Source organism: Neovison vison, chromosome 10, assembly GCF_020171115.1.
Source record: "Neovison vison isolate M4711 chromosome 10, ASM_NN_V1, whole genome shotgun sequence".
NCBI classification, from domain to species: Eukaryota; Metazoa; Chordata; class Mammalia; order Carnivora; family Mustelidae; genus Neogale; species Neogale vison.
The window spans coordinates 58,854,432-58,875,401 of NC_058100.1; the positions used below are offsets into that span (position 1 = coordinate 58,854,432).

Genomic DNA, 20,970 nt, shown 5'->3' on the forward strand with positions numbered 1-20,970 from the left:
ACTGTCTGGTATATTAAGTTTCTGTTTTGTATGTTTATGGCAGTAATTGTCTAAAATTGGTATCACTTGCTACCGATGTAAATTCACTACATTTTGGCCTCAGAGAGTTTATTATGCTGCTGATGTCAGAGATCTTTTTTTCCTGCAAGTGCCTTAAGGTGGAAAGTAAGATTATTGATTTTTCTTCTTTATAATTTTCTAATTTTTATTTTCTCTGGTTTATTTTTTATTTATTTATTTTTTGCCTTATTTATTTATTTTTTAAATTTAATTCCAGTGTAACTAACACAGAGTGTTGTATTAGTTTTGGGCATACAATATAGTGATTCAGCAGTTCTATACATTACTTAGTGCTCATCATGATAAACATACTTTTAATCACTTTCATTTATTTCACCATTTCCCCACCCACCTCCCTCTTCTTTTTATTTATTTATTTTTTTAAAAAATTTTATTTGAGAGAGCACAAGTGGGGGTAGGGGCAGAGGGAGAGGGAGAAGCAGATTTCCTGTTGAGTGCGAAGCCAAACTAGGGACTCTGTCCCAGGATCCCAGGATCATGACATTAGCTGAAGGCAGACACTTAACAGATTGAGCCCCTCAGGCACCTTCCCTGTTCTTTTTTAATACAGGCTTTAAGAAGTTAGCTTCCCTCTAAACCTTGTTTTAGTTGTATCTTACAAGCATTTGTGTGGTGTGTCTTCATTTTTATTCATCTCAAAATACTTTCTAATTTCCCTTTTTTTTTTTTTTTAAAGATTTTATTTATTTATTTGAGAGAGAGAGACAGTGAGAGAGAGCACGAGCGAGGAGAAGGTCAGAGAGCGAAGCAGACTCCCCATGGAGCTGGGAGCCCGATGCGGGACTCGATCCCAGGACTCCAGGATCACGCCCTGAGCCGAAGGCAGTCGTCCAACCAACTGAGCCACCCAGGCGTCCCTCTAATTTCCCTTTTGATTCCTTCTTTGACTTACTCGTTACTTAGGAGTATGTTATTTAGGGGTACCTGGATGGTTCATTTGCTTAAGTGTCTGCCTTCAGCTACGGTCATGGTCATGATCCTGGGGTCCTGGGATCAAGCCCTACTTCTGGCTCCCTCCTCAGTGGGGAGTCTGCTTCTCCAGCTCCTTCTACCCCTCCCCCTGCTCATACTGTCTCTCACTCTCTTGCACTCTCTCTCTCAAATAAATAAATAAAAATCTTTTTAAAAAGGAGCATGTTACTTAATTTCCCTTTTCATGAGTTCCCCAGAATTCTTTTCTGTTAGTGGTTTGTGATTTCATTCCATTGTGTTCATAGAATATAACTTTTGTAATTTCAGTCCTCTTAAATGTATTGGCTTTTATGGTCAATAAAAGCCAATGGTCTAGCATATGGTGTATCTTAGAGAATGTTCCATATATGTCTATGATCTAGCATGTGGTGTATCTTAGAGAATGTTCCATATATGTTTGAAAAGAATTCTGCTGCTGTTAGGTATTCTCTGGATATCTTTAAGGTCTGGTTGGTTCAAAGTGTTGTTATTTCAAGTTTTAAAATCCTTGGTGATCTGTGCATGCTACTCTGCATGGTAAGGCCCTAGGTTTCTTCCCTAGCAGCTAGCTTTCCATTAACTCTGTTGACTTAGTGCTGGGGAAAATAAATACTCCAGCTTGATAGGTTTGCTAATGTATATTGGCTGGCTTTTTCTATATTAAAACCATAGAGAAAATAGCAAGAGAGGAAAAAAACCCAAGATGTTCTTTGATTTTAAGGAATTTAGAGTTTAGTTATATACCCTAGCTTTGCTCTGTTGAGGATACTGTTAACAGCAGTACCATAGTTAAAAAATCCAGTAATCTAGGTTAGAGATGTTGGTGATCTAAATTTAGGTATTGAGAATGGATGGGAATGTTTCAAACATTTAAAAAATAACATGATAAACATAGTGACTGATTAGTTGGAGGGGAAGGGCTTGAGGAAAAGGGAAAAGTCAGGGGTGATTCCCCATGCTTCTGTCAATGGATAAGAGATTTGATCATTGATATAGGGAACAGAAGGGTTTTGGTGAGATTGAGATGATCTGAGACTAGTTGGACATGGTAAGTACTAGGTGGCTAGTAGCCAACTGGTTATATGGCCCTGGCTGACATTCAGAAGAGAAGTCTGAACTGGGACGTAGAGTTGGGAATCATCAGCGTGTAGTTGGTATTTGAAAGCTGAAGAATAGATGAAATCTCTTAGGGAAATTTTGTAGCGGAGAGAATTGAGGAAGGAATTCTGAAAAACCACATATATTCCAGAAATGGGCAGAGAAGGAGAAGCCCTCAACAGAGACACCCAAGGAATGGCCTGCCGTTAGTAGAATACCTGGACAGTATGGCATTATAGAAACCAAAAAGGGAAGAATGGTCAACATCATTAAATGCTGTATAAAAAGAAGATAATGACTTGAGATATAACTGTTGAGGTTTTTTTTTTTTTTTAAGATTTTATTTATTTGACAGAGACACAGCAAGAGAGGGAACACAGGCAGAAGGAGTGGGAGAGAGAGAAGCAGGCCTCCCACTGAGCAAGGAGCCCAGTGTGGGGCTCTATCACAGGACACCGGGATCATGACCTGAGCTGAAGGCCGCAACTTAACGACCAAGCCTCCCAGGCACCCCATAACTGTTGAATTTCAAAAGAAGGTTGTTGATGTGTTTGTTCAGAGTCATAGCGATTGGGATAGAATGGTAGTTTTAAAACTGAAAGGTGAAGGGGGCGCACCTGGATGGCTTCGTGGTTAAGCGCCTGCTTTCAGCTCAGTTGCCTGCTTTTAGCTCAGTCATGATCCCAGGGTCGTGGGATGGAGCCCCCGCATCCGGCTCCCTGCTTAAGGGGGAACCTGCTTCTCTCTCTGGTCTTCTCTCTCTGTCTCTCATGAATAAATAAATAAAAATCTTTAAAAAAAAATAATAAAAACCCACAACTGAAAGGTGAGGGAGTAAAGAATAGAGCCTAGGAAGAAAATAAGGACAGGGATTAAATTTTTTTTTTTTTTTTTTTTTTTAAAGTATACTCTGTGCCCTGTGTGGGGCTTGAATGCATGACCCTAATGAAATCAGGAGTTGCAGGCTCCACCCCAGTCAATCAACTGCCCTTTTTTTTTTTTTTTTTAATTAAAGGTTGGAGACAGGTTGGAGATAGAAATGTGGGTGTTTTTAAGCTCTTCTGAACAAGGATTTAAGCATGCGGGTGGGAAAGAACTAGTAAAAAGGGATAAGTTAAAGAAACAGATTATTAGTGCTGCCCCTCAGAACATCTCAATTTCATTGTAATAGTCTGAAATATGAAAGTTAGATTTTCTTTTCTTTGTGAGTATTTATCCCTACATCCAAGATTACTGAATACTTGCCAATCAGATTTGTCATTGTGTCTCAAAATAACTTGTGCATACCGGAGGAACAAACTTCCTGTTCTCAAAAGGAGCCTATTATTGCAGTAGGAGGAGAGATTTCTGAATGTGGTCTGAAAAACTGTTTAGAGTCTGGTTGAAATATTTGGCCTAGGCACCTAAAATTATTCTTGGATCTTCTTGTGTTGGGACTGAGTTATCTTTGTGGTTTAGAAAAGAGGCCAAATTAAGGAGACACCACTTTTCACAAAGAAAGCAACTAATATCAGAAATCTGCATTTAATTTGAAAGCAATTAACAAGATAACAGATCAACTAAAATGGCCTAGTGTATTCCAAGATATTCCTGATTTTGATTAGTTCTTATTGTGTTGTCTGTTTTTGGAATACCACTAAATGGTGATGACAAACTTACTTGACAATGTAGTGTATGTAATATTCAGCAGAATATTGATACAAAAGCTGAAAAAAATAAAATAGCCTTTGGCTGTTTTGCTGTAATGGGTAAGCTTTCCCTGCTTACTACCTCACGGGTACTTTCAAGATGATGTTTTTCTGCTACCTCTTAATAACTGGTGATGTCCTCTTCCGTGCAACACATTTACACACAGTGCCTAACTTTATGTAGAATAGATATCTGGAGTTTTAAACTGTGTACACAAAGTTAGAAGTTGTCTTTCAGACAACTATCATATGATCTCCCTGATATGAGGAAGTGGTGATGCAACATGGGGGGTTAAGAGGGTAGGAGAAGAATAAATGAAACAAGATGGGATAGGGAGGGAGACAAACCATAAGTGACTCTTAATCTCACAAAACAAACTGAGGGTTGCTGGGGGGGAAGGGGGGTTGGGAGAAGGGGGGTGGGGTTATGGACATTGGGGAGGGCATGTGCTATGGTAAGTGCTGTGAAGTGTGTAAACCTGGCAATTCACAGACCTGTACCCCAGGGGATAAAAATATATGTTCATAAAAAAATAAAAAATTAAAAAATTTAAAAAAAAGTAATTTTATAGAGTACTGTTTCAGCTTCTGATCGGGTAGCTTCCCCATGAATGATTTTATCTTTCCTTAGTGTTACTTCTCCTAAATTTGGCATTAAGTTCCAGATGGAAGTGTTTCTTTTTGTCCTTCGGAACACTGGGAAAGTAAGCCAGCTAAATGAACCCTTTGCTGCTTTCTCAACCCTTATTTGTCAAGTTCTATCTTTCAGGCTTTCCCCCCTCTAAATGAGAAGACATTCTTTTTTTACCTGTCTCAAGTATTCGTCCATTCGTACTAACATTAGTATATTACATTAATTATATCTAGAATGTTGTATACAATATAGGGTTACAAATTTATATTTGTATTTTTGTATTTGTATATAAATTTGTTGTATACAAATTTGTATATGTGCTGCCGAAGCGAGCACTGTTGTATACAAATTTGTATATTTGTATTTTGGGGGGAAGAGAGATTTTTTTTTTTTTAGATTTTATTTATTTATTTGACAGATAGAGAGAGAGATCACAGGTAGGCAGAGAGAGGCAGAGAGGGAGGAAGGGAAGCAGGCTCCCTGCCTAGCAGAGAGTGCGACGCAGGGCTGGATCCCAGGACCCTGGGATCATGACCTGAGCCGAAGACAGAGGCCCCAACCCACTGAGCCACCCAGGTGCCTCTGGAAGAGAGATTTTTTACAATCAAAATAGTGTCTTTCTTCACAGGGTATTATTGCTGGAAAAACCTTGAGCTTCCTTAAAAATCTCAGACTAGTATTTTATCTGTAAATTAATTGAAACTCTGCTGAGAATTAGAACACTGAGAAGTGTTATAATAAGCTTTCATTGATTTTTCTTCTTTTTGTTCTGATTTCCTGCTTTTAGCTTCGTTTTTCAAATTGGTTAAAAATGTTCTCTGAAGTTGCCCTGCATATTGGTTGCTATGGAAATGTTCCAGAGAAATGGCAAATTAAATTAAGGCCAAGAATAAGGAGTTAAACTCATCTCATAGGACAGGGTGAGAGGAAATCCAAGATTTTCTTCTCATAGGCAATAAAGATTTGTCTAACATATCTTTCTCAAGGTAACTTATAATTTCAGAGTCACTTCAAAGCTGAGTTGTGGTGTCAGCTTACAATTCATAGGCTTTAGGCAAGTTATTTAATGCTTTTGAAGCTTTAAGTGTTATCTATAAAATGGGCATTAAAAAATGCCTCAGAGGAGTGAGTGACTGGCCCAAACTAGATACTTGATGAATTTTATTTCTGTGTTTCTCCCTCTAAATCAGAAGCAGAGAAAACAAACCTGTGTAGAGGAAATGGTAATACACTTTTAAGACTTTTTTCTGTTAGTTTTTAATATATTTAAATAACATCTTTAAAGCAGTATAAGTTAGCTTTTAATAGGGCTACTGCTGCATTCATAGAACAGATCTGAGAGATGTCTTTATATTTTTAAGTTATATATTGCATTTAAAAATGTGAAAGCTGAGACTTTTTATTTAAAAGCCTTTCATGATTATTTTAATAACTTTATTGAAGTATAATTCATACACTATAACATTCACTTATTCTAAGTGTATGATTCAATGAATTTTAGTAAATTTGCAGAATTGTACAGTCATCACCACAGTCCAATTTTAAACATTTCCATCACTCTTCGAAGTTCCCTGCCTTAATGACTATTAATGGTCATCTATAAGATGACAGAGATCATAGTATTTAAAAGTACAGCTTGGGGATTAGGCTGGCCAAGTTTGAATCATAGTCCTGCATTTGCTAGTTTTGTGTCTTTGGGTACTTCTCTGTATTTTGGTTTCTCTAGTATTAAAATGAAGGTAATAACTGCATTACCGTGTGGCTATGAACATTTGTGTGGCTGTGAACATTGTTTTAATTTGATACCGTGTACAGAGCGCTGTGGTGTCGGCACCTACTTGGTACTTCACAAATACTGGTGACTGATGGTACCTTACTTTGTAGTTTAGGGTTATGGTATACATTTAAAAGGAAAAGCATCTGAAAACAACTAGCATAATGCCTGATACATGCTTCATTTTCAGAAAACCAAGCTCTTTTATGTATCGTGTCACAATTTTGTCTGTAGTAGCTATGAGCACTATTCCTGGTATAAAAATGTGCTTATTATTGGAGAAGTTATGTGATACTTTAAAATTTGGGCCTTCTTCAAGGTGGACTGATTGCTATTTAACTGTCATGTGTGTTCTGTATTGTCACCTAGTATCAGAGGTATTAGGGGAGTAGGCCTTGTTTTAACTGATAGGAAAGTTAATCATTGCTCTCATCATTGAGCAGCCACCCCTCCTTTGGGTTTTGTTAGAACTGAAGAGGACCATCATTCATGCTTTTCTGGTTAGAAAGGCTCCAGTAGAATTAGCCCTGTTGAGCAACATGTGGGCAGATCCCTAACATACCATGATTTATCTGGAGGCCTTGAGCACATGTGCTTTGTAATTAGAAGAATTATTTAGGATTTTTTTTTTCTTTCTTGACAGAACCTCAATCTAAGAAAAACTGGTTTAATGAAGAAAGGGATAGGAGAGTTGTAAATAACTTCATTTAAATGCTTTTTTTCCAATTAATAATATGTATTTGAGCTAGATGAATAAAGAAACTGAAAGGGAATAATAGCAGTGGTTTATCTGTGGAGGTGGCATGGAAATAAGGACTAGCAGAATGGGAAATAGGGGTGAGAGGGAGACATTTCAGTGTAATCGTGTAAAAAAAATGTTTGATGCACATGAATATCACTTTTAAAAAAATTTACAAGAGTTAGTCTGAGATTGTGGTGCAAATATAGAGGACATATATTTTCATATATTATTTTTTTTATATTCTTATGTTTTCACCAGTTACTTTATTTCATTTCAGTATGTCTGAGTCAGTGATACTTAACCTTCCCCCTATCTTCCTCCCCAAATAAAACCTTTGAGAATCTGATAAAACTCAGGGATCTTATTCCCAGAAGAATGGGCATGTGTATATAAACAATTTTACTTATCATTTCCAAGATTAATGGATGCTTGGTCTAAGCCAAGTACTGTCATTGTGGTTTTCATATGCAAGAATATTTTTAAAAATCAGCTGTTTGTTGATATAGGTATATATGCAAGGCAGTCTGATGGGGTGCAGGGGACACTAGAACTAGGAGTTGGGAAACTTGGTTTCGAATTCTAGCGCTGCCATTATCAAGCTTCATGACTTTGTAACTGTTTTACTTGTCATGCCTTTTGGTCTTCTCCATATCAGATTGGTGTGGTGGAAAGTGCATGTAGCCTTTAGTGTTAAGTACTGACCTGAGGTGGCTGTGTCATCTGGACTTTGCCAGATACTGCCTGTGTGACCTTGGACAGAGTTCTTTGAATTTTTTTTTTAATGTTATTTTTATTTCTTTGCCAAAAGAAGAAAAATGATCCCAAGTTCTTTGGGTTTTATTTATTTTTAAAGATTTTATTTATTTGTCAGAGAGAGAGCGCACAGTGGGTGTGCAGTGGAGAGCTGCTGATAGAGGTAGGAGGAGGCTCCCTGCTGAGCAAGGAGCCCAATGCGCAGGACCCCATCCCAGGTCCCGGGGATCATGACCTGAGCCTGAGCCGAAGGCAGAGGCCTAACTGACAGACACACCCAGGCATCCCATTCTTTGGGTTTTAAAGATTAAGTGAAAAGAGGTGTTTGAAAAAGCTTAATAATATTTGCTTTTGATAGGGACAGAAGTAAATGTTAGTATCTCATCTTGAAAAACTAGGCTAGAACCAGATGATCTCTGAGGTCTCTTTTACTGATAAAATTTTGAATTCTTGTTATAACAGAATGATTTGGAAAATTTTTTATGGCAGCATAGATCTGAGTTCATATAGGAGAGCCATGAGTTTTCAAGTCTGTAAAACTGATGTTGACCATGTTTTTTTACCTGTTTCCATATTGCAGTGTCTGACATACAATAAATCTCAAGTATTTATTTATAATTTTTTAAGACTCATTAAGGAATAATGTAGATTAGAATTCCTTTTTTTTTTTTTAAAGATTTTATTTATTTATGAGAGAGAGAGGGCGAGAGAGCAAGCACAGGCAGACAGAATGGCAGGCAGAGGCAGAAGGAGAAGCAGGCTCCCGCCGAGCAAGGAGCCCGATGTGGGACTCGATCCCAGGACGCTGGGATCATGACCTGAGCCGAAAGCAGCTGCTTAACCAACTGAGCCACCCTTAATTTAGAGTTTCTAAGTACCTTAGAGATTTCTGAGTAGATTTCCACAGGTCTGTGAACTCTCTGAAATTACACACAAAATTTTTAATGTGCCTAAATTTTAGTAAGGAGCTATAGTTTTTTTTGTTTTGTTTTGTTTTTTTTAGGAGCTATAGCTTTTATAGTGAACAAGACACATTAGGTCTTAGCTCTTGTAGAATCTGTATTCTTATAGAAGATGGATATTAAGTAAACATTAAAATATAAGAAAGAGGGGCGCCTGGGTGGCTCAGTGGCTTAAAGCCTCTGCCTTCAGCTCAGATCATGATCCCGGGGTCCTGGGATCAAGCCCCACATTGGGCTCTCTGCTTGGTGGGGAGCTTGCTTCCTCCTTTCTCTCTCTGCCTACTTGTGATCTCTGTCTGTCAAATAAATAAATAAAATATTTTAAAAAATAAAAATAAAATCTAAGAAAGAAAATGCTACTTACAGATGTTGGAAATGTTTTATAGAGAATTTAAATACAGTGATGGGTTAAAAAGTGATTTAGAGTTTTAAGTGGTCGAGGAACACTTGACATTTTTGATGGCATCAAAGTAAATGGTTTCCAATTCAAAGATTAGAGAGAATACCTCATATTATTATACTAAGGTGGGAACAAGCTTCCCTTGAATAGCTGGACAGTACTAGGGAGGTGGAATGAGTGTTAGAAAACGAAGTTGAAGTAGAATTATAAGTCATATCAATTAGGGTTTTGTAAACCAGTATAAGAAATCCAGAGTTTATTGTAAATCTTACAGAAAGCTGTTTTAGGATTTTAGCTGAAGAATGATGAGAAAAGGAAACTCAAAGTAGAGATCTGATGATGCCAACATTTAGGAGTTTAAGAGATCAAAAACACAGTCAGCAAGTTGGAGGGGACGAGAGGAACGTGTTTCATTGACACTTTCAAGAAGCAGGAAGTTAGTAGCCATCTGTTTCATATCTTATTGAGAAGACAAGATTAGAACAGTGACCTGACCATTAGATTTGGCAGTAAGGTTAGCAGAATTGCTGTGAGGTCAGTAGCTATTAGCGCAGCTTTGTGACATTGGTTTTTGAATGAAGTCACATATAGTTCTTCCTTACTTCTATTTAACCTTTAATTTGTGAATGGTGATATGGCTAAGAGTTTGGGTTTTGTGCGAGAATATCTGGGTTTAGTATTTTAGCTCTTTCTTTTTATCTTACTCAGCCTCTCTAAACCTCCATTTCTCAAATCTGTAAAATGGAATAACAGTAATTATCTACATTTTATAAGTGCTCTGTATGCAAGGCATTTAGCATAGAATGTGGCACATAGCTGTGTAATGATAAAAATTGTACTGACGTACAATAAAATATTTACATTTTATGCCCTTTGGGATTTGTGTAGTTACAGTGTTTGAGAGAATAAAGTGCTGTGTTTTGTTATCTTTACTTAATGGTTAAAAAATCTTAAGTTGTTGGGGCGCCTGGGTGGCTCAGTGGGTTAAGCCTCTGCCTTCGGCTCAGGTCATGATCCCAGGGTCCTGGGATCGAGCCCCGCATCGGGCTCTCTGCTCTGCAGGGGGCCTGCTTCCTCCTCTCTCTCTGCCTGCCTCTCTGCCTACTTGTGATCTCTGTCAGATAAATAAAAAATCTTAAAAAAAAATTTTTTTAAGTTGTTTGCAAGGCGATACTAATAAAAAGGAAGGAACCATTAAATTACTTTGCAGAGATTAACACAAGATCAGATTCTTCACAGGCATTAGTATAAATTGCTATGCTAATCTATAGAAGAGTTCATGTGGGTGATACTTTATTGATTTAATCGGGTTCAGCAAGCAGTTTTTTGACTAATACCTACTTCTTTTTTCTGAGTATTATGTCTTCTAAAACGTTACTCTTTTTTTTATTTTGGAGCATTTTCTAACCCCGTACACAAATGTAGCATTTGAGTGCAGTTGAATAGAGTAATTAGATGCTGTTCTCTTTTTTACCATTCCAGATGAGAGTTTCAGTTTATTAAATAGTAATAATTTTATATAAACATAATTGTAGCTACTCAATCTATTTGATTAAATCTATTTTATTAGAAGTATTTATCTTTAAAACATTATAGAAATCAAAATGTGAGCAGTTTCTTTACTCATTCTTGTTATTGCAGGGGCCATTTTAACACACATGCAGATAACTTTAATTTTATATCCTAAACATGAAATTAACCTGGTAAAATCCATTTATCTTATAGCACACTTTGCAAAAACCCAAACAAAACTAATATTACTTAGAAGGCGGATATTATGACCGTGCCGTTTCACTGTCTCCCCAATAATTCAGTCTGGCACATAGTAGTGCTTAGTAAGTATTCGCTGAATGAATGAAACTGCTCTCTCACCAATAATGGCCTTGCATTTAAGGTTGAGTTATTTCAATAAGACAAGAATTAAATATAATGCTCAAAGAATAAGGTATCTAGAGGATTTACTTTCCTAGTTAATTATAGCTTAAATAATTTTTTCCATCTTTGTAAGCAAAATCAAATCTTGGAGAACCTTGTAATACTATTACTTTATTGTTCTGTGCATCAGTTCTTATTTTTAGAAACGACATTTAGAGTAAGTGTAGTAGGTATTTAATATATATGCTGGATTTAGGTTGAATTTTATATAAAGAATTTCTATTAGACACAGGTGATAAATTTTGTGATTTGGCTGTTATCCTCTGCCAAAAACAGAGACTAGGCAATGGAATTTGATTATAATTTGAATTATAATTGTTCTGTCATTCATAAATTTGAGAATTTAAAGAATCTTTTGAAGTAAATGATTTTAACTATGCAGTTGTTCAGTACAACACACAATAGCAATAAATAAAGGCTATACCAGGGGCTTAAAGATAACTATCTGTAAATAAAACTCTTAACAATATTTAAGACCCTTAAAAACAAACTAAAAAAGCCCATAGACTATTTATTTAAAGTCCTTTTTTTTTCCCCTTAAGATTTTATTTATTTATTTGAAAGACAGAGATAGCTAGAGAAAGCAAGAGCAGGGAGGAGAGGGAGAAGTAGGCTCCTCGCCAAGCAGGGAGCCTGATTGGGACCTTAATCCCAGGACTCTTAAGATCATGACCTAAGCTGAAGGCAGATGCCCAACCAACTGAGCTACCCAGGTACCCTACCTATACCCAATTTGATGATAAAATATTTTAAGGTGGTTTTTGCTTTATGCCAATTTTTTAAAACTCTTTATTGAGGTGTAACATGTACATAAGTGTACATATCATCAGTGTACAACTTGATAAATTTTCACAGCTGAACAGATAGATGTAACTGTCATTCACATCAAGAAACAGTATTATTGGGGTGGCTGAGTGGCTCAGTGGGTTAAGCCGCTGCCTTCGGCTCAGGTCATGATCTCAGGGTCCTGAGATCGAGCCCCGCATCGGACTCTCTGCTCAGCGGGGAGCCTGCTTCCTCCTCTCTCTCTCTGCCTGCCTCTCTGCCTGCTTGTCATCTCTCTCTGTCAAATAAATAAATAAAATCTTTAAAAAAAAAAAGAAATAGTATTATTAACCACCTTAAAAAGGCTATTTCTGGGATGCCTGAGTGGCTCAGTTAAGCGGATGCTTTTCTCTCAGGTCCTGATCCCGGGGTCCTGCAATCGAGTCCCACTTCGGGCTCCCTCCTCAGCAGGGCACCTGCTTCCCCCTCTGTGTCCTGCTCTCTCTGTGCTCACACTCTCACTCTCTCTCTCTGACAAGTAAATAAAATCTTAAAAAAAGAAAAAAAGGCTAATTCTTCTATAAATCATAGACTTCAGTAAACTTCAGAGATGTAGATACTGGATCTAACTTTATTACTAACTTCATTTGTTACATTGAGCAAGTAATTTTCTTTTTGGGGTCCATTCCCCATCTCTACAGTGAGGGGATAAAACTAGATGTTTTGTTATGGCTCTGATCCTATAGAAGTGCAAAACAATGTACTATAGTGATAACATGTTGTAGGTAGTAGAGTGAACGCACGGTTTAAGTGAAAAGGAAGACACACTGATTTTTCTCTCTCTCTCTCTTTTTTGTTTTCCAGGTTATATTTCACACTATGTGCTGACTGTATCTACAGAAGATATTTAAAAAAAAAAAACTTTTTTCAAAGATTTTGATTCCAGTGGAATCTTTGCTTTAGATTATTTTCTCTGTGTGTGTGTGTGTTAGTGAATTGTAACTCCAGTAACAATGCCTGTACAAGCTCCACAGTGGACGGATTTCCTCTCCTGCCCAATTTGCACTCAGACTTTTGATGAAACAATTCGAAAGCCCATCAGTTTGGGTTGTGGCCATACTGTCTGCAAGATGTGCCTGAATAAACTTCACCGCAAGGCTTGCCCATTTGACCAGACCACTATCAATACAGACATTGAGCTCCTCCCCGTGAACTCAGCATTGCTGCAGCTGGTGGGTGCTCAGGTGAGATGGAGCACTTACTGTTCAGTTTCTGAGTGTATGTGTTTTTCTCCTAAGGGAAACTTGAATTAAAATTGGACAACATTGCCTTCTACCTAAATAGACAGAAAATTCCATTGGTACTGTGCAAATCTTTTATTTCAGTGTGTTGGGAGATACATCGTGGGAGTGCAGTGTTCCTTGGTCATAGCACAGAACAGTCCCTTAATCTGGTGGTCAGCCTTTCTCAGCAATCTCAGCTGTTCAGATCACTAGAGAGACCTAAGAGGATAAGTCACAGAGACCTCTTAATATTGAGGAAAATACTGCTCATAAAACCATTGCTTTTTACTTAATAGGAAAAGTGAAGCTACTTCAGACAGTTGTCCATAGTAGACACTAACTGAAATGAAAGATGAAGACGGTGACAAGAACTCTAGAGCATATTGGGAACCATTTTTCTAGAGTAGAAGCAAATATTCCTAGGTATCTAAATGTTAAAGTTAGTCTAGCAAGTCTGATGGTAATACTCTAAAATTTAATGTCCTTATTCTCAAATTTAGGGATCAGTAGTATCTTCAGAAGATTTCACAAAGCCAAGGGAGGTAGGTTGTTGAAAGCTAGATATGATTTATTTAAGTAATCCTTTACTAAATGTTCAGAGTGTGAGTCTGAAATGCCATATATTTACCAAAAATCATTTTTTGAATAAATATACTAGAACTTTGGATCTGGCCGCATTGATGTTCTCTAGATCAGTCTTGACAAAAGCTGCTAAAATGTACGAAAGGTTGATAATATGTATGTTGGAGATGAAGAGAGCAATTCTAGAATAACTTATTCAAAAGGAAAACTTATTTATAAACCTCTCGTGATGTTACCAACAACACTACAAAATATTTGTCAAAAGGGGAAGTGCAATAATAGGTCCTTTTGCTTCTTGCACTTAATTTTTCATTTCATAATAATTTCTTTTTATTTTGAAAATCCCATATGATAGTTCAGAAACATTTAAAAAATAGACTTATTAAGAGTAATAATTTTAAAAATATACTACTTTAATAATAGCAAATAACCAAGGCTTGCTTCCCCCCCCATAAAATTGTCTAAAGATGAACTAACTCTTTCTACAAAATGAGTAAGACCTTGTTATATCTTAACTGAAACAACTAATGTTTATATTTGAGGATGGGGCATTTTATTTTATTATTATTTTTTTAAATTTTAGGTGGTTAACATACAGTACAATACTGGTTTCTGGAGTAGAATTCAGTGATTCATCACTTGTTTACAACACTCGCTGCTCATAACAAGTACCCTGCTTAATGTCTATCACCCGTCTAGCCTATCTCCAACCCACGTCCCTCTGTCTGCCCTCAGTTTGTTCTCTATCATTAAGAGTCTCTTATGGTTTGTTTCCCTCTTTCCTTTTTTCTTTTCCCCCTTTCTGTGTGCTCATTTGTTCATTTGTTTTCTTTCTTAAATTCTACATATGAGTGAGATTATATGGTATTTTTCTCTGCCTGATTTATTTCTCTTAGCATAATATGTTCTAGCTCCATCCATGTCATTGCAAACAAGATCTCATTCTTTTTGATGGCTGAGTAATATTCCATTGTAGATATACACGACGTCTTCTTTATCCGTTCATCAGTCGATGGACATTTGGACTCTCCCCATAGTTTGGCTATTGTTGATAGTGCTGCTGTAAAACATGGGGGTGTATGTATCCCTTCGAATCTGTATTCTTATATCCTATGGGTAAATAACAGTGCAATTGCTGGATCATAGGGTGGTTCTATTATTAACATTTTGAGGAACAAGGACAGGGAATTTCAATATATAGCAGTCACTATTTTAACTCTAAAGATTTCCATTAGAAAGCTGTTAGAGTTCATAAATGAATTAGGCAAAGTTGCAGGATACAAAGTCAACACATTAGTTGCATTTTTATACACTATCAATGAAAAATCCAAAAGGAAATTGAGAAAATGAATCCGCTTACACTAGCATCAGATAATAAAATACTTAGGAATAAATTTAGCAAAGGGGGAGAAAGACTTGTGCACTGAAAAGCTACAAAACATTGCTGAAAGAAATTTAAAGAAGACATAAATAAATAGAAAGACATTGTTCGTGGATTGGCAGAATTAATATTGTTAAGATCATAGTACTACCCAAAACCATCTACAGATTCAATGCCAGCTGTATCAAACCCCCAATTGTGGTTTTCCTTTTTGCAGAAACAACAACAACAAAAAGCCAATCATAAAACTCACATGGCATCAGAAGGGACCACAAATAGTTAAAACAATCTTGAAAAAGGACAAAGTTGGAGGATTTAGATTCCACATTTTGAAACTGCAAAGCTACAGTGATCAAGACAGTATGATACTGGTATAAAGACATACATTTAGTTCAGTGGAATAGAACAGAGCCCAGAAATAAACCCACGCATATGAAATGATTTTTGGCAACGTTTCCAAGACCATTCAGTGAGAAAAGGACAGTTTTTCCAGCAATTGGTGCTGGGAAAACTGGATATCCAAATGCAAAACAATGAATTTGGACCCCTGCCTCACACCAAATACAAAAACTAATTCAGAATGAACCAAAGGCTAAATGTAAAAGCTAAAACCACAGAACTCATAAATCTTCATGATTTTGGAGTAGGCAGTGGGTGGGTTTTGTTTTTTGTTGTTGTTGTTGTTTTTAAGATAGGACATGAAAAACACAAGGAATAAAAGGGTAAATTGAATTAAATCAAGACTTAGAACTTTGTGCTTCAAAGGACCATCAGGGAGTGAAAGACCCAACTCTCAGAATGGGAGAAAATAATTGTAACTCACATATCTGAAAGAAAGTCGTGTCTAGGATATATAAAAGACTCTTAAAGTTATGGACTAAGTCCTTTATAAACTACTTGTTTCTAATGAACTGATGCAGTTTGGAATAAAAACTAATAGCAACTAAAGTTTTTCTCCCTTCTGCTCCCTACTTGCAGCTTAGCCTTGTAAGTCTATAACCTTTTTTTTCAGATCTAGATGTGCTAATAAATTCCCCTGCAACTTCGTAATAAATAAATAAATGATTCCTACAATTCAGTAATAAAAAAGACATAATGTTAAAATGGGGAAAATCTGAATAAATCCCTCATCAAAGAGGATATACAGATGGTAAATGAACAGTGGAAAGTTGTTCAATATCATTTGTCATTAAGGAATTGCAAATTAAGACAACAAGATTATGCTACATACCAATTAGAATAGCTAAAATCCAGAACACAATACCAAGTGCTGGTGAGGCTGGCAGCAACAGAACTCATTGATTGCTGGTGAGAGTAAAAGATAGTGTAGCCACTTTGGAAGTAACTATATATGGTTCTTTGATTTCTGTTAATGTGAAATGTCCAAAGTAGGCAACTCCATAGAGACAGAAAGTAGATCATTGTTTTCCTAAGGTTGGTGGGGAGTTGGGAGGAAATATGAGAGGGGAGACAAGAGTATGATACTGTCTTCTTTGGAGGGATGATGAAAATGTTCTTAAATTGTGGTTATGGTTGCACTGTTATGAATATACTAAAAACCATTGAATTGTATATCTTAAATGGGTGGCTTATATGGTGTACAAATTATATTTCAGTAAAGCTATTACAAAACCAAAACCAGTGCATTAAATTTTGTGTATTAGTATAGAAAAGGCCTTTGGAAGAATTCAGTAAATTTCATAGGCGCTTTGATGTTACCACAGAGTAGCAGTGCATAAAATATACTCAATAAAACAATGAGTACTCATACAGACCATTTCTTCTGACCTGAAGGTCCCTGAGCAGCAACCCATTACTTTGTGTAGTGGGGTTGAAGATACAAAGCATTATGAGGAAGCCAAGAAATGTGTAGAAGAATTAGCATTGTACCTGAAACCACTCAGCAGTGCTAGAGGTAAATCGGATGCAGCTACCCATGCTAAACATGTTCATTAAAGATGTTTTTATTATCATAAAAATTGTAGGGGTGCCTGGAGGGTGCAGTCAGTTAAGTGTCTGCCTCTCGGTTTCAGCTCAGGTCATGATCTCGAGGTCATGAGATTGAGCCCCGTGCCAAACTGTGCTCAGCTCAGCGTTTTCTTGAGTTTCTCTCTCCCTCTGTCCCTCAACCTCCTCTCTAAAATAAATCTTTTATTTTACTTATTTGTTTGTTTATGTATTTTAAAGATTTTATTTATTTATTTGAGAGAGAATGACAGAAATAGCAGAAGAGAGTACAAGCAGAGAGGAGAGGGAGAAGCCGGCTCCCTGATAGGCAAGGAGCCCGACACTGTGCTGGATCCCATTACCCTGGGATCATGACCTGAACTGAAGGCAGATACTTAACTGACTGAGCCACCCAGACTCCCCATAAATAAATCTTTAAAAAAAATTGTGGACTGTAAGTGAATGCTAATGAAATTTACTTATTTATTATAAATCAAACCCACAAACACTAAATAATATCATTATAAATCACATTAAATAGATGACTTTCAGAGTTTATGTGATGTTGGAAACATTTGAATGAGTTGCAAATATAAGTGAATGTGGTTTCAGAAGAGCTCTCCATTATTTGACAACTCTGGATTGTCTGCCTTCTGTTCAGTATTATATGGTGTGCCATAGGGAATGAAATAAAATTGGAAGTTGTTCTTTGTGCCTTGCCATTATGACTTATTTCATTAGGAAGGTAAAATTAACCGTTACGAAGTAAAATGCCAGAACTGTTATGACCTCAAGATTTGAGTCTTAATATCTGGCATTTTCCCCTTTTCCCTCCATGGTTATGATGAATAATGATATATTTAATGTTGTACTGAGTGTTATATTTACATGAGATAATAGCTTTTGTATACTTTTAAAATGCAAACTAGGCTTCATGTAGTTTTATCTATTATTTATTTTAAACATTACAGTAGAACTGGGAACTATCATGTATGCATAAGTCCGTAAGCCCATCAGAGGAAGTTTTTCTGGACTCTAAAATTGCATTGTAAACCTAGAAATAACTTTTTACTCTCTTTAAAGGAGTGGGTCTGAATAGCACTACTCAGAGTGTGCTGAGTCGCCCAATGCAGAGGAAGCTGGTGACTCTGGTCCACTGCCAACTCGTTGAAGAAGAAGGCAGGATTCGTGCTATGAGAGCTGCCCGATCTTTAGGTGAACGAACAGTTACAGAGCTCATTCTTCAGCACCAGAATCCTCAGCAACTCTCCTCTAATCTTTGGGCAGCAGTCAGGGCTAGGGGCTGCCAGTTCCTTGGACCAGGTATGTGATGAAAGTTTGATATTTACTCTACTAATAATTCTAAAAGTATGATGTTAAGAACTATAAGTGTGATATACAAAGGCTAGTTTTTCTAATACTCTGTTATTACCAAGAAATATTCCACTTGACACTCATGGCTTGGGTAATTCCATGTCAGTATTTTAGAGCATGTAAAACATTTCTCAGTGTCAAAAGTTTTTAACTTGATAGAAATTTTTTTTATCTGCTTTCTTAAATAAAATATGCAGAGTATAATATAAAATTGCCCCAAAATGGTTAGAAAGTATAACTGTAACTATGTATTACAGTGTTATGTTGCCCATGGAGTGGTACCTGCAGAAATTGTTAAATATTGCCGTTCTAATAAATAAATTTATCTTATCTTTATACATGATAAATTTTGGTTTTGCCTAACTTTCCCTAGCAATGCAGGAGGAAGCTCTAAAGCTGGTTCTCCTGGCCTTGGAAGATGGTTCTGCTCTGTCAAGGAAAGTCTTGGTTCTCTTTGTGGTGCAAAGGTTGGAGCCACGGTTTCCTCAGGCCTCTAAAACTAGCATTGGGCATGTTGTTCAGCTCCTTTATAGAGCTTCCTGCTTCAAGGTATGAACTAAGGTTATATTTCAGCTTAAAAGGAAACATTATCTTTTTCCCAAACTTAAGTAATAAAACTTCTTTTTTTATATTTTATTTATTTGACAGAGATCACAAGTAGGCAGAGAGACAGGCAGAGAGAGAGAGGAAGGGAAGCAGGCTCCCTGCTGAGCAGAGACCCTGATGCAGGGCTCCATCCCAGGACCCTGAGGTCATGACCTGAGCTGAAGGCAGAGGCTTTAACCCACTGAGCCACCCAGGTGCCCTAGTAGTAAAACTTTTGAGTTTAATAAAGTTGCCCCTAAGAAAATTAAAAGATTTTTTGTTTTGAAAAATGTAAAAAGGGACGCCTGGGTGGCTCAGTTGGTTGAGCAGCTGCCTTTGGCTCAGGTCATGATCCCAGCATCCTGGGATCGAGTCCCGTATCGGGCTCCTTGCTTGGCAGGGAGCCTGCTTCTCCCTCTGCCTCTGTCTGCCTGTGCTCACTCTTGCTTCTCTCTTTCTCTCTGACAAATAAATAAATAAAATCTTTTTAAAAAAATGTAAAAAATAATAATAATAAATGAAAGCAATGCAGATGGTGTCCTATTAAAGTTAAATCTTATTTTATTAATTTTTTTTAAGATTTTATTTATTTATTTGACAGAGAGAGAGATCACAAGTAGGCAGAGAGGCAGGCAGAGAGAGAGAGGAGGAAGCAGGCTCCCCGCTGAGCAGAGAGCCCGAGGTGGGGCTCAATCCCAGGACCCTGAGATCATGACCTGAGCCGAAGGCAGAGGCTTTAACCCACTGAGCCACCCAGGCACCCCTATTATATTAAATTTTGTATATTAGATATTGAACAACAACAATTTGATCCACATATGGATCAAACTGAGGTTTATAGATTTTTTTTTTTTTTAATATTTTATTTATTTCTTTGGCAGAGACAGATCACAAGTAGGCAGAGAGGCAGGCAGAGAGAGAGGAGGAAGCAGGCTTCCTGCCGAACAGAGAGCCTTATGTGGGGCTCGATCCCAGGACCCTGGGATCATGACCTGAGCCGAAGGCAGAGGCTTTAACCCACTGAGCCACCCAGGCGCCCCAGGTTTATAGATTTTTATATTTGAAGAGGCTAATAAGCTGTGTGTCATTGTTCCATCAAGACTATATGCAGAATTGGTCTGAAAAGAGAGTAATTGAAGCAAGAAGTTTCATTTTGCTCTTTGCTCCTGCTGTAATTCCACATGTACAGTACTGGAGTTCCATTTGTCATTTCATTTTCAGTATATAAAGTAAGGCTGGACATACTCTTCTTCTTTTTTTTTTTTTTAAAGATTTTATTTATTTATTTGACAGAGATCACAAGCAGGCAGAGAGAGAGGAGGAAGCAGGCTCCCTGCTGAGCAGAGAGCCCAATGTGGGGCTTGATCCCAGGACCCTGGGATCATGACCTGAGCCGAAGGCAGAGGCTTAACCCACTGAGCCACCCAGGCGCTCCTGGACATACTCTTTTGTATCAGCACTGCTTTAGACAATCAGTGCTTCCTGTGTAGCATTTATCATTCATCCTGTTTTCCTGACTTCTTAATGTGAAGGCTTCTTGCTTCTGTCACACACATAACTAGTACTTCATGGACCAGAGAGGCAAGCTACTAAAAATTTTTTAATTCATACAGACTGTATGACCCCTTTCGTGGGTCACCATGTCCCCTCATCTGACACTCAAACTAAAAAATCCTACAGTCTGCTGTAGTTTATTTTCTCATTTCCTGAGAAAGCATGGTTTACAAAATCAACAGGAAAACATTTATTTTTATAAACACTATATTTTATATACAAACAAAATAATTTATATATTTATTATTTATATATTATATATAAATTATATGAATTACATAATTGTAATAATAGAAATAATATTGCTGAGTTACATAATTGTAGTGATAGAAATATTGTTATATTATAAATATATAAATAACAATGTATTTCATAAATATGTTTTGTAAGTTAATAAGACATTCATAAATAATAAAATTATTTATATATTTTTTAAGATTTTATTTATTTATTTGACACAGAAAGAGAGCACAAGCAGAAG

General features: G+C 36.9%; 1 protein-coding gene across 3 annotated transcripts in view; it reads left to right on the plus strand.

The window, feature by feature from the left end:
• Positions 1 to 20,970, plus strand: part of RC3H1 (ring finger and CCCH-type domains 1) — an 84,272-nt gene that overhangs the window by 23,725 nt on the left and 39,577 nt on the right. For all 3 annotated transcript variants that reach the window (XM_044267375.1, XM_044267377.1, XM_044267376.1), the window contains exons 2-5: positions 12,648 to 13,027; positions 16,824 to 16,944; positions 18,060 to 18,299; positions 18,724 to 18,899. In XM_044267375.1, the coding sequence (XP_044123310.1) occupies positions 12,797 to 13,027; positions 16,824 to 16,944; positions 18,060 to 18,299; positions 18,724 to 18,899 (768 nt within the window). In that variant the 5' untranslated portion in view covers positions 12,648 to 12,796. The remainder of the gene's footprint in view (positions 1 to 12,647; positions 13,028 to 16,823; positions 16,945 to 18,059; positions 18,300 to 18,723; positions 18,900 to 20,970) is intronic.